This window comes from Hypanus sabinus, chromosome 7 (genome assembly GCF_030144855.1).
Source record: "Hypanus sabinus isolate sHypSab1 chromosome 7, sHypSab1.hap1, whole genome shotgun sequence".
Classification (NCBI taxonomy): domain Eukaryota; kingdom Metazoa; phylum Chordata; class Chondrichthyes; order Myliobatiformes; family Dasyatidae; genus Hypanus; species Hypanus sabinus.
This window is the reverse complement of record NC_082712.1, coordinates 109,630,191-109,643,362: the sequence shown is the minus strand read 5'-3', so window position 1 is coordinate 109,643,362 and position 13,172 is coordinate 109,630,191. Positions and strand designations below refer to the sequence as shown.

At 50.7% G+C, this 13,172-nt stretch overlaps 1 protein-coding gene across 9 annotated transcripts in view; it reads right to left on the bottom strand.

Moving 5' to 3' along the window:
- The window catches only part of LOC132397091 (lysosomal acid phosphatase-like), an 84,195-nt gene extending 81,104 nt beyond the window's left edge, over positions 1-3,091 (bottom strand). For 3 of the 9 annotated variants that reach the window (XM_059975375.1, XM_059975374.1, XM_059975373.1), the window contains exon 1: positions 2,789-3,082. In XM_059975375.1, the coding sequence (XP_059831358.1) occupies positions 2,789-2,899 (111 nt within the window). In that variant the 5' untranslated portion in view covers positions 2,900-3,082. Of the gene's footprint in view, positions 1-2,788 lie in introns of all 9 variants that reach the window. The other 6 variants (XM_059975369.1, XM_059975370.1, XM_059975366.1 and 3 more) reach the window with 5 other exon arrangements.
- Positions 3,092-13,172: the final 10,081 nt, after the last annotated feature.

Here is a 13,172-nt window from a genome sequence, read left to right as displayed (position 1 = left end):
CCCACCTTTAATTTGTCATTGTTTACATTAGGTATCACTGTCCTATCACCCAAGAGACAGAGCTGTGGGCACAAGGACAGCGTGGGCTCAGTCTACCAGACGTCAGGGCATATAAATTATCCTTTGAAATGACCAAGTTAGTTAAACATTGGGACAGGGCTGATGTTGATTTAGATTGGGTAGTTATAGAATGGAGCTTGGCTGCACCACATTCTCTCACAACATGTGGAAAACAAGAGTAATCTAAATCCTATACTATTTCACTCAAGGAGTGTGTGGAGTACAATTCATAAAGCTTGTAGAATGTCACATTTAAATCAGTTGTACTCTTTGCTCTGGAATAACCCTGCAATATGCATTGGGAAAAGAATGGTGTACTGGAAAGAATGGAAGATTAAAGGTGTAAATACAGTAGGTGATCACAATGAGAATGGGATTTTTATGTCATATGTGGATTTGTAGAGGAAATATAACTTTGTAGATAAAGGGAATTTCTGTAAGTATTTACAAATAAGACATTGCATTCGTAGCTTATTCAAGAATGGTGGCCCACAAAGTAACCCTTTAACAGAATACTTTACACTACCACAGGAAGTTCATAAAGCGCCAGTGTTTTATAAAATGTTCAAGCACTCTGTGGGTGGACCATGTAACAATCTCAAAGCAGTATGGCAGAAGGATCTTGGGAGCGATATTGAAGATAATGAGTGGTCAAATATTTTATCAAATGTGGGTAGACATATTAGGGAAGCCAGAGGGAAATTTACTCAGTATAAGATAGTACACATATTATTGGACACCAACTAGACTCTACAAAATGGGGATTGTTGATAATAATTTATGCTGGAAATGTAAAAATGAGGTGGGCACATATTTTCACATGATTTGGGAGTGTTCCACACCCTCATTCTCCATTCCCTACCCCTATCACTTTTGGACCCATCATTCCAGCCATTTCCCACCGTCTCTTTTCCTCATCAATTCACTCCTTCCACACAATCTCCCGTCCACACTTGTTACTGTGCCCTCAATTCTCTTCCTGTACTTCTATCTGCTCCCCCAAAGCCCTCCAGTTCCTCTACCACTTCCTCCTCTCCCCCCCCGCTCCCTCCGTCCCCCAAACCTCTCCGCTCCCTCTGTCCCCAAACCTCTCCGTTCCCTCCGTCCCCCAGCCCTCTCCGCTCCCTCCGTCCCCAAACCTCTCCGTTCCCTCCGTCCCCCAGCCCTCTCCGCTCCCTCCGTCACCCAGCCCTCTCCGCTCCCTCCGTCCCCAAACCTCTCCGCTCCCTCCGTCCCCAAACCTCTCCGCTCCCTCCGTCCCCAAACCTCTCCGCTCCCTCCGTCCCCAAACCTCTCCGCTCCCTCCGTCCCCAAACCTCTCCGCTCCCTCCGTCCCCAAACCTCTCCGCTCCCTCCGTCCCCCAGCTCTCTCCGCTCCCTCCGTCCCCCAGCCCTCTCCGCTTCCTCCGTCCCCAAACCTCTCCGCTCCCTCCGTCCCCCAGCCCTCTCCGCTCCCTCCGTCCCCCAGCCCTCTCCGCTCCCTCAGTCCCCCAGCCCTCTCCGCTCCCTCCGTCCCCAAACCTCTCCGTTCCCTCCGTCCCCCAGCCCTCTCCGCTCCCTCCGTCCCCCAGCCCTCCGCTCCCTCCGTCCCCCAGCCCTCTCCGCTCCCTCCGTCCCCCAGCCCTCCCCGCTCCCTCCGTCCCCAAACCTCTCCGCTCCCTCCGTCCCCCAGCCCTCTCCGCTCCCTCCGTCCCCAAACCTCCCCGCTCCCTCCGTCCCCAAACCTCTCCGCTCCCTCCGTCCCCAAACCTCCCCGTTCCCTCCGTCCCCCAGCCCTCTCCGCTCCCTCCGTCCCCCAGCCCTCCCCGCTCCCTCCGTCCCCAAACCTCTCCGCTCCCTCCGTCCCCAAACCTCTCCGCTCCCTCCGTCCCCCAGCCCTCTCCGCTCCCTCCGTCCCCAAACCTCTCCGCTCCCTCCGTCCCCAAACCTCTCCGCTCCCTCCGTCCCCAAACCTCCCCGTTCCCTCCGTCCCCCAGCTCTCTCCGCTCCCTCCGTCCCCCAGCCCTCTCCGCTCCCTCCGTCCCCAAACCTCTCCGCTCCCTCCGTCCCCCAGCCCTCTCCGCTCCCTCCGTCCCCCAGCCCTCTCCGCTCCCTCAGTCCCCCAGCCCTCTCCGCTCACTCCGTCCCCAAACCTCTCCGCTCCCTCCGTCCCCCAGCCCTCCGCTCCCTCCGTCCCCCAGCCCTCTCCGCTCCCTCCGTCCCCCAGCCCTCCCCGCTCCCTCCATCCCCCAGCCCTCTCCGCTCCCTCCGTCCCCAAACCTCTCAGCTCCCTCCGTCCCCAAACCTCTCCGCTCCCTCCGTCCCCAAACCTCCCCGTTCCCTCCGTCCCCCAGCCCTCTCCGCTCCCTCCGTCCCCAAACCTCCCCGTTCCCTCCGTCCCCCAGCCCTCTCCGCTCCCTCCGTCCCCAAACCTCCCCGTTCCCTCCGTCCCCCAGCCCTCTCCGCTCCCTCCGTCCCCAAACCTCCCCGTTCCCTCAATCCCCCAGCCCTCTCCGCTCCCTCCGTCACCCAGCCCTCTCCGCTCCCTCCGTCCCCCAGCCCTCTCCGCTCCCTCCGTCCCCAAACCTCCCCGCTCCCTCCGTCCCCCAGCCCTCTCCGCTCCCTCCGTCCCCCAGCCCTCTCCGCTCCCTCCGTCCCCAAACCTCTCCGCTCCCTCCGTCCCCCAGCCCTCTCCGCTCCCTCCGTCCCCAAACCTCTCCATCGGCTCCCTCCGCGGTTCCGCTCTCACCAGGTTGACGAATTTCAGCGCCCTTCCTGCCACCGGTCTCTGGAGCCCGAGCAGCATCAGGACGCACAGGAGAGCCGGGGAACGCAGCACCGCGGCCTCGACGCCCGCCATTCCGTAGCCAGGGCTGGATAGGGAGGGGGAACACAGACCCCGCCCCTAGCAACCAGACTCTGCCCCTGACTACCGGGCAGAGAGATGAACCCATCCCTAGCAACCCGGTAGAGAGATGGACCCGGACCCCGCTCTAACTCCCGTGCAAAGGGGAGGGAGGGGGGTGGGGGAGATGAACGCAGACCCCACCCCCTGACAACCAAACTCCGCTCCTGACTACCGGGCAGAGAGACGGCCCCTATGGGCGGAGCCATGAACCGGATCGTCCCTAGCAACCAGAATTGACTGCAATCAGGGGGTGGCGGGGGTCTCACGATGGATGGGGCCAGTTGGTCGTAGTGAGGACCAGGCCTCAAACAGTGGCTGCAGCTGCCCGGCCTTCCCTCCAGAGTCAGTGCTGCCCTGTGTTGTGTTCCCGTGGGCTGCGACCGCACACGTCCCTTGCGCTGTTTGTGACGGTTGGTGACAAGGCATAAAAATACTGCAAGTTACAAAAATAAATATATAGTGTAAAGGAGGAATAAGGAGGTTATGTTTATTGATTCATGGGCAGTTCAGAAAGTTGCAGGCGCATGGATAGAAGCTATTCTAAAAATACTGAGTGTGGGGCTTAAGGCTCCTGTACCTCTTTCTTAATGATAGTGATGAAAGGAAAATGTCTCAGACTGTGAGGGTCCTCAATGGTGGGTGCCACCTTTTCGAGGCACTGCCTCTTGCAGACATCCCAATGGTGGGGAGGATTATGCCTATGATGGAGCTGGCTGAGTCTACGATCCTCTGCAGCCTCTCTCAGTGCTGTGAATTTGGGCTGTGATGCACCTAGTCAGAATGCTTTCCAAGGTAGCTCCGAAGAAATCTGCAAGAGTCTTTGGTGACACATTACATCTCTTCCTTAAGGGTTCTTCCGTCACCTGAGGATAGTTTAAAAAAAAGACTTGGAAAGAGTTCAAATCTGAAACATTTTGTTACTAGTAAAGTCTTCTTGTTCACAGTTAGATGGACTTAGAAGTATTTCTTTCAGGTCAATGAGAACAGACTCACCCGTGACTCTATCATCCCATCTCTCATGTTGTTCTTGTCTCCTGAAGACTGCATTTGGCTTCAATTTTGTTTAAGCAGCTGGTTGGCAATCCTGCCACCCTATGGTCTTGATGAGCATTATATTGGACCTAGTTTCATTAATAAATAATCTGTGGTTTTGCTGTATAGTTCACCTGGCCATCCTGTGGTATTATGGAGGCATCAAACCAAACAGCTCCCTCAGAGATTCCTTTTTGATGAACTGTGATGATATTTCTGGAACCATGACATGAAACTTTGGACAGGCTTATGACCATAATAAAGACTGTGTGAATATATATGAATGTATCCGTTAAAGAAGTCACCCTTCACAGAATTAAAAGGATAAATTACGTCATGAAGAACTCATCTTAAAACACCTTGCCTAATGTTTATGTAGGGGTTCCATTTGCTTTCTGTTTGTTCATCTGCTTCAGTCTTTGTGTTAATCAGTTGCTGAAATTTGAGTCCTAGTGTGGGATTGATATTGGCAACTTGACAAATGTACTCCCAAGTACCATGTTACATTGCCATCTATGGCTCTGTTCCATTCTTTACTGTCTTTATTACATGGCTGAACTCTTATCTCCACCTGAGCTGTTGAAATATATTTACCAGACAGATTCCATTATAATCAATACTGCTTTTGACAAACATTTATGAACTTGCAATGGGACACTGTCTCAAACCTTGGTCTTCAGACCCACAATAAATGCTCTGCAGCCAAAGTCAGATGTTTGGCCTCATGCTTAACTGAAATAGAAATACAAATACAGATGCTGAAATCTGAGACAAAGGAGAAAATGCTGGAAGAATTGAGTCAGTCAATCTAAAGTGTAACATGAGAGATCGGAGGGGGAATCTGTTCAACATGATGAGTCAGGGATGCTTCCTTAGAACTGGGAAAAGTGTAGAGGGTTTAAAGTTTTCAAAGCAGAGCTAGGGCAAAGAATGACAAAACATTACAGGGAACACACACAAAATGCTGGTGGAATGCAGCAGGCCAGGCAGCATCTATAGGGATGTTTGCTTTACAGGGAAATGGGTTAAAACAGGTTGAATAATTGGTTCAGGAAATCTGTACATCTGGTATCCTACACGATGTTTGTCTTAGCCATCTAATTGCACAATGGGCATGATCTTCACCCTGCAACAGTGCCACAAGAATCTACAGTGAGCCAAAAAGCCATTCGAGTGGGTCCGTGTTGCCTCTTTCTCATATTTGTCTACCTGGAGAAACTTGCCTCATACATCAGCTTCATAATGGTAGACCAGCTATAATCTCAACTGAAGGCTCACAACAGACCCAAAACCCCCCACCTGCCCCTCCCCACCCCACTGTAACAATCTGCTGCATCTCCTCCCCTTCTGTGACAATCTGTGTGTCCCACATCAGCTACCTGGGAGCCCAACTGCAGAGAAAGTAAGTTTTCCTCAAATCTGTGGGCCTGCCTATGACCTGGGTGATGGCGTCACCTTAAGATACATTCAACAATGTATCTTGCCGAAAGATTTCTGTTTTCTCTTATACATGATTGAGTGACACAGACCTTTACTACAGCCTGCAGGATTTGCTGTTTTGAGGCAAAGGCAAGCCAATGCTTTCTTACAGGAAAGAGTACTCACGCAGGTGTGTGGCATCCGTTAGACTCGCCAAACCATGGATCTGCACCTGGAAGGTCTTGGAGTGTCCTCTCCAGGGCGCAGCTCTGGGCAGGGTTGTATGGAAGACCGGCACTTGCCCATGCTGCAAGTCTCCCCTCTCCATGACACTGATGTTGTCCAAGGGAAGGGCAAGGGCTGATACAGCTTGACACCAGTGACATTGCAGGAGTTGCCAGAACGAGGTTGAAGGCAATGTTGGACTGCCTTAGGGACTCCAGCTCCAGATTTGTCCTCAGGGTTTACTCCCGAAGCCTTTCCTATGAGTGGGTATGGCCGCAAGGCAGCGGAGGTTTGAAATCAGAGTTTCCCTCGCTTAGATGGACTGCCTTCCCAGGCTGACGAGCTCCATCTACCCGAAGTACTGGTTTTAAGGCGCCAGAACCCACCTTCACCCCTTCCCCTTCAGTAGAAACAGTTCTTCCGGGCTTAGAAGCTAAGTCACACGAGAAGGCCAGGAGTTGGACTTGGTTGTCTGAGGCTATTTGAGTCGCATGCTGTGAGGAACACTTTTAGTAGTGGGAGCTTGTCCCCATTACCACTCCTCAAGGTTACAACAAATGAGTTCCTCTAAGTGGGCACAGCTCTCTGACACCCAGCAGGGACATGATAGGCTGAACAGACCATAAAAGGTTGGAGCAGAATTAGGCCATTTGGCCCATCAGGTCTGCTCCACCATTCAGTCATGGCTGTTCCTTTCTCAACATGAAGTCAACAGTATAGGTTAGCAGGCCACAGGACACTGTTGTGGTGCCAGATGTTGTCCTGAGACAGGACAGTAGATTCTCGCCTCACACAATGTCCTTGCAATCTAGTGTATACAATCACACTTCTGCTGTTCTTCCATGTTAACAACTGAGATTGCCGCCCTGCTGGCAGCTGTTCAGATCTCCCAGCTGCTCATTGCTTCTGTGCACCGGAAGAGGCTGTGTACCCCTTGTACATGGAGTGTGTAAGGCTGAAGCCCCTCATTGCATCTAAAGGGGCTGCCACTAGCCTACTGGTTGTATTTCACCCTCTTCATACTTGGCCACTCGTAATGGAGGGGGTGCAGGAGAAGGACGCTCCTGGGGTTGGCCAAGTTGACTATCTGCTGATAATGGGGACAGGTAGTCAAGGCCTGACTGCCTGGCAATCTTCTGGGGGTGTGTTCATGCCAGGTATCCCTGGAGAAAGAATGCAAGGTGTCCACGGGCACAGGAAGGTGTTTGGAATTACTGGCTTCCTCAAGGTATCCTAAATGATAATGGGAATATTTTAATTTAGTTGTTGTAGTTTACAGTGATTTGTTGTTTGACCTTTCCTACCCACTCAGCCATTTCTTGTTCTACATCTCAACCCCTGCACCTTCAGGTAGTCAGACCTGACATTGAATCAATCGGGCCAGCGGCCAAAGAGCATGGCCTCGCTCTTCCTGTAGTTGACTCTGACCTCTGAAGCCAAATCAAATGGACGTTGATCAGTGCAAAATGACCATAAACCAAAGCAGAAAATGGTGCCATTTACAGGGAGGTTTTGAGCTGGGTGTCACTACTGTCTGCAATGTTACTCCTCTTATGCTCTTGCCCTTCCTGATGAACTCATACATTATGTACATGTGTGATATCCTGTCAAAAACATAGAGACATAGAAAACCTACAACACAATACAAAGCTGTGCCGAACATGTCCGTACTTTAGAACTACCTAGGCTTACCCTTTAGCCCTCTATTTTTCTAAGCTCCATGTACCTATCCAGGAGTCTCTTAAAAGACCCTATTGTTTCCACTTCCACCAACATCACCGGCAGCCCATTCCACACACTCACCACTCTCTGTGTAAAAAAAACTTACCCATGACATTACTCTGTACCTACTTCCAAATGCCTTAAAACTATGCCCTCTTATACTAGCCATATCAGCCCTGGGGAAAAGCCTTTGACTATCCACACAATCAATGCCTCTCATCATCTTATACACCTCTATCAGGTCACCTCTCATCCTCTGTCACTCCAAGCAGAAGTTCACTCAACCTGTTCTCATAAAGCATGCTCCCCAATCCAGGCAACATCCTTGTAAATTTCCTCTGTACCCTTTCTATGGTTTCCACATCCTTCCTGTAGTGAGGCGACCAGAACTGAGCGCAGTACTCCAAGTGGGGTCTGACCAGGGTCCTATAAAGCTGCAACATTACCTCTTGGCTCTTAAACTCAATCCCATTATTAATGAAGGTTAATGCACCATATGCCTTCTTAACCACAGAGTCAACCTGCGCAGCAGCTTTGAATGTCCTATTGACTTGGACCCCAAGATCCCTCTGATCCTCCACACTTCCAAGAGTCCTGTCATTAATGTTATATTCTGCCATCATATTTGACGTACCAAAATGAACCACTTCACACTTAACTGGGTTGAACTCCATCTGCCACTTCTCAGCCCAGTTTTGCATCCTATCTATATCCCGCTGTAACCTCTGACGCCCTCCACGCTATCCACAACACCCCCAACCTTTGTGTCATCAGCAAATTTACTAACCCATCCCTCCACTTCCTCATCCAGGTGAGGAAGTGGAGGGATGGGTTAGTAAATTTGTAAAAATATGAACATAATTTGTAAATTTATGAAAATCACTGAGAAGGGTCCCAGAACAGATCCCTGAGACACACCACTGGTCACCGAGCTCCATGCAGAATATGACCTGTCTACAATGACTCTTTGCCTTCTGTGGGCAAGCCAGTTCTGGATCCACAAAGCAATGTCCCCTTGGATCCCATGCCTCCTTACTTTCTCAATAAACCTTGCATGGAGTACTTTATCAAATGCCTTGCTGAAATCCATATACACTACATCTACTGCTCTTCCTTCATCAATGAGTTTAGTCTGTTACGTACCCCATAACTGGGTGTCTGACCAGCAGGGAAAGAAGAATCCATTGGAGTCTGGTGGTACCAAACTAAAGGTGTTTATTAGTAAACTACACAATACAATATGAAAAATGCAAATATGCATATAAAACAAGTTAGCAGTAATAAATCTAAAAGTGTAGGAATAATAATAATCAATAATAAACAAGCTCTATCGATGTCTAGGGGTAAATGAATTGTCATTGGAAAGTATAGAGTTCAGTTCATAAATGCTGAGGTGGTTATGGTTGTTGTATTGAAATTGTTGGAGAGAGAGAGCGAGCGAGATATAACAGCAACAGCTGCGGCAGGCAAACCTTTTGTGGCTTTCTTAATCCGTCATATCGTTGTGGCCATTCAGTTATGACCCCTCTGGTCTCCAGCTAGACCATTCTTCTGTGGTGGACTCATCACTCTGGCATGAGTGGACACACACACAAGTCCCCACCGGCCCTGCTGTAACACTGTAAGCTTTATTGACCAATCTCCTGGTTTGGTCTTCGAAGCCCCCACCTTTCTTGTGATTTCCCAACACTCAGTCAGTGTCCACTGGTGTGTCTGAAGGGTGTCTCTCCAGACCTGTCTTTTATCCCCACTCACGGGGTCTCAGCTATCCATCAACCCTGAATGACTGTGTCCATCAAATCAGGCCACTCCTGCTGTCTCCTGAGGAATGTTAATGAGCAAAGAAAAGTCCTTGTAGTGGAAGGTAAATAATCCAGGAAGAGTCATAATACAGTAAATCTCCTCCTCTTATCTGTAGCAAATGTTCTTGCCTGTGTTTTCTCTCTCTCTCTCTCTCTCTCTCTCTCATGAGCAGCATAGCAACAGCAATAGTTCGTAGTTCTCAGGAGGGGGGTTGGGAATGGTTTACTCTGCACCCCATTGTCCATCAGGTCTGTTCATCACTCATAACAAGTCACATCTTCAAAAAATTCAATCAGGCTCGTAAGGCATGACGTGCCCTGGACAAAGCCATGCTGACTATTCCTAATCATATTATACCTCTCCAAATGTTCATAAATCCTGCCCTTCAGGATCTTCTCCATCAACTTACCAACTACCGAAGTAAGACTCACTGGTCTATAATTTCCCGGGCTATCTCTACTCCCTTTCTTGAATAAGGGAACAACATCCGCAACCCTCCAATCCTCTGGAACCTCTCCCATCCTCATTGATGATGCAAAGATCATAGTCAGGTGCTCAGCAATCTCCTCCCTCACTTCCCAAAGTAGCCTGGGGTACATCCCGTCTGGTTCCGGTGACTTATCCAACTTGATGCTTTCCAAAAGCTCCAACACATCCTCTTCCTTAATATCTACATGCTCAAGCTTTTCAGTCCGCTGCAATCGCCACAATCTTTTTCCGTAGTGAATACTGAAGCAAAGTATTCACTAAGTACCTCTGTCATCTCCTATACACACTTTTCCACTGTCACGCTTGATTGGTTCTATTTTCTGAAATCTTATCCTCTTGCTCTTCACATACTTGTAGAACGCTTTGGGGTTTTCCTTAATCCTGTCCGCCAAGGCCTTCTCATGGCCCCTTCTGGCACTCCTAAGTTCATTCTTAAGCTCCTTCCTGCTAGCCTTATAATCTTCTAGATCTCTATCAATATCTAGTTTTTTGAACCTTTCGTAAGCTCTTCTTCTTGACTAGATTTACAACAGCCTTTGTAAAGCCACGGTTTCTGTACCCTACCATCCTTTCCTTGTCTCACTGGAACATATCTACGCAGAACCCGACGCAAATATCCCCTGAACATTTGCCACATTTCTGTTGAAGGCCTCCAGCTGGTCCAAGCTGACCAGGCGCACACTCAACTCTCTGTTTTACGTACAAAGTAATTTTCTCCCTGCGCAGTGCAAAGCTTCAAATATTTTCCTGTTGGGTCCAACACAGGTTAGTCACAGAGGTTCATCTGTTGCAGAGTAGATCTGACCCAGTCAGTGATTGCTTTGGACAGGATTTTATAATCTACATTCAACAGCAAAATGGGTCTCCAATTCCTACTGCCCTCCCTTGACCCCTTCTGCTTATTGAAGAAGATGATTATGTCCTTCTTCATAGAGTGTGTCATGCTTGAAGCATAGCCTTGTACAATGTCAGCAGGTCCACGCCAATCCAATCCCAGAGGTGAATACAACCTGGCTGGTAAGCCCACCACTTCCAGGAGATTTATTCATTCCAAGAGAACGATGGAGCCAGTCAACTCCTCTAGGGTCAGTGGCTGGTCCAGACTCTCCTACTTGCTGTTGTATAAGACCTCCGTGAAAGAGGACAGGAAGTTCTGGGAGGACATGCTGTATGTGGTCTTTTTTGTAATAGAGACAGCATAGAAAGATAAGCATGTCCTCAGTATGTCAGTCTGTGAGGACCTTACTGGGCCCTCCTCTTCCTTAAGGCTGTGGATCACAGTGCTCGTCTGTGAGCTCTTTTAAAGAAAGAAGCTTCAGCATGTCTCATTCTCTTCTAGAAGGTCATGTGAAGATCTTATGGAGCTCTGAGGGAAAGAACAGAGCTCATAACATCTTGGAGTTCTTCACTCACATCCACCCCACCTGCATGAGTAGTTGAAAAAGTCTCAATTCCCTCTGCCACCTTCCTGTTTTCCAAGTGTTTCCTGAAATTTTCCTTCGTTGCTTCCCACCCAGTGAATTGGACAGTTAAAGAGGGGCTTCACAGTTCTCCAACCTACGAGATCTCTCTTTAGCTCCTAAATGTTCGCAGGAGCAGGCGGCTTGATATTTAACTTCCACATCAGGAGGCAGTACTTAGAGAAGAACATAGAGCGATGTTGGTGGATCTAATGGTGACTCCTGTCAACACCAAGAGTAAACCAATCAGGACTCTACTCAGCTATTAGGTCTGATAGCTCCACTGGCAGGGATGTTGAAAAAGCCTTGCACAAGGAGTAAAATGGACAGGTCCTTCATCTGGACTGAAAGAGGGCAGATATCCAGGGTAAAGAGGTGGGGGCGATTAGCAGGGCAAGAGCTGGTAAGGTGGATTCAGGTGAAGAGTGATTGACAGATACAGGCAGGGGGAGCCAGGAAAGCTTTAGAAGCAGGGAGGTGAAAGGTGGAGGCTACAGATGATGAAATCTAATAGAAAAAGAAGGTGGAGTGTGAAACCAAATAAAGAGGCCAGGTGGGCAGAGAGGAATGGGGAAGAGCAGAGGAGACCCAGTGGGGAATGTGTGGGTGATGGGAATGCAGAGGGGAGACCCAGTGGGCAATGTGTGGGTGATGGGGAATGCAGAGGGGAGACCCAGTGGGCAATGTGTGGGTGATGGGGAATGCAGAGGGGAGACCCAGTGGGCAATGTGTGGGTGATGGGGAATGCAGAGGGGAGACCCAGTGGGCAAAGTGTGGGTGATGGGGAATGCATAGGGGAGACCCAGTGGGCAATGTGTGGGTGATGGGGAATGCAGAGGGGAGACCCAGTGGGCAATGTGTGGGTGATGGGGAATGCAGAGGGGAGACCCAGTGGGCAATGTGTGGGTGATGGGGAATGCAGAGGGGAGACCCAGTGGGGAATGTGTGGGTGATGGGAATGCAGAGGGGAGACCCAGTGGGCAATGTGTGGGTGATGGGGAATGCAGAGGGGAGACCCAGTGGGCAATGTGTGGGTGATGGGGAATGCAGAGGGGAGACCCAGTGGGCAATGTGTGGGTGATGGGGAATGCAGAGGGGAGACCCAGTGGGCAATGTGTGGGTGATGGGGAATGCAGGAGGGGAGACCCAGTGGGCAATGTGTGGGTGATGGGGAATGCAGAGGGGAGACCCAGTGGGCAATGTGTGGGTGATGGGGAATGCAGAGGGGAGACCCAGTGGGCAATGTGTGGGTGATGGGGAATGCAGAGGGGAGACCCAGTGGGCAATGTGTGGGTGATGGGGAATGCAGAGGGGAGACCCAGCGGGCAATGTGTGGGTGATGGGGAATGCAGAGGGGAGACCCAGTGGGCAATGTGTGGGTGATGGGGAATGCAGAGGGGAGACCCAGTGGGCAATGTGTGGGTGATGGGGAATGCAGAGGGGAGACCCAGTGGGCAATGTGTGGGTGATGGGGAATGCAGAGGGGAGACCCAGTGGGCAATGTGTGGGTGATGGGGAATGCAGAGGGGAGACCCAGTGGGCAATGTGTGGGTGATGGGGAATGCAGAGGGGAGACCCAGTGGGCAATGTGTGGGTGATGGGGAATGCAGGAGGGGAGACCCAGTGGGCAATGTGTGGGTGATGGGGAATGCAGAGGGGAGACCCAGTGGGCAATGTGTGGGTGATGGGGAATGCAGAGGGGAGACCCAGTGGGCAATGTGTGGGTGATGGGGAATGCAGAGGGGAGACCCAGTGGGCAATGTGTGGGTGATGGGGAATGCAGAGGGGAGACCCAGCGGGCAATGTGTGGGTGATGGGGAATGCAGAGGGGAGACCCAGTGGGCAATGTGTGGGTGATGGGGAATGCAGAGGGGAGACCCAGTGGGCAATGTGTGGGTGATGGGGAATGCAGAGGGGAGACCCAGTGGGCAATGTGTGGGTGATGGGGAATGCAGAGGGGAGACCCAGTGGGCAATGTGTGGGTGATGGGGAATGCAGGAGGGGACACCCAGTGGGCAATGTGTGGGTGATGGGGAATGCAGGAGGGGACACCCAGTGGGCAATGTGTGGGTGAT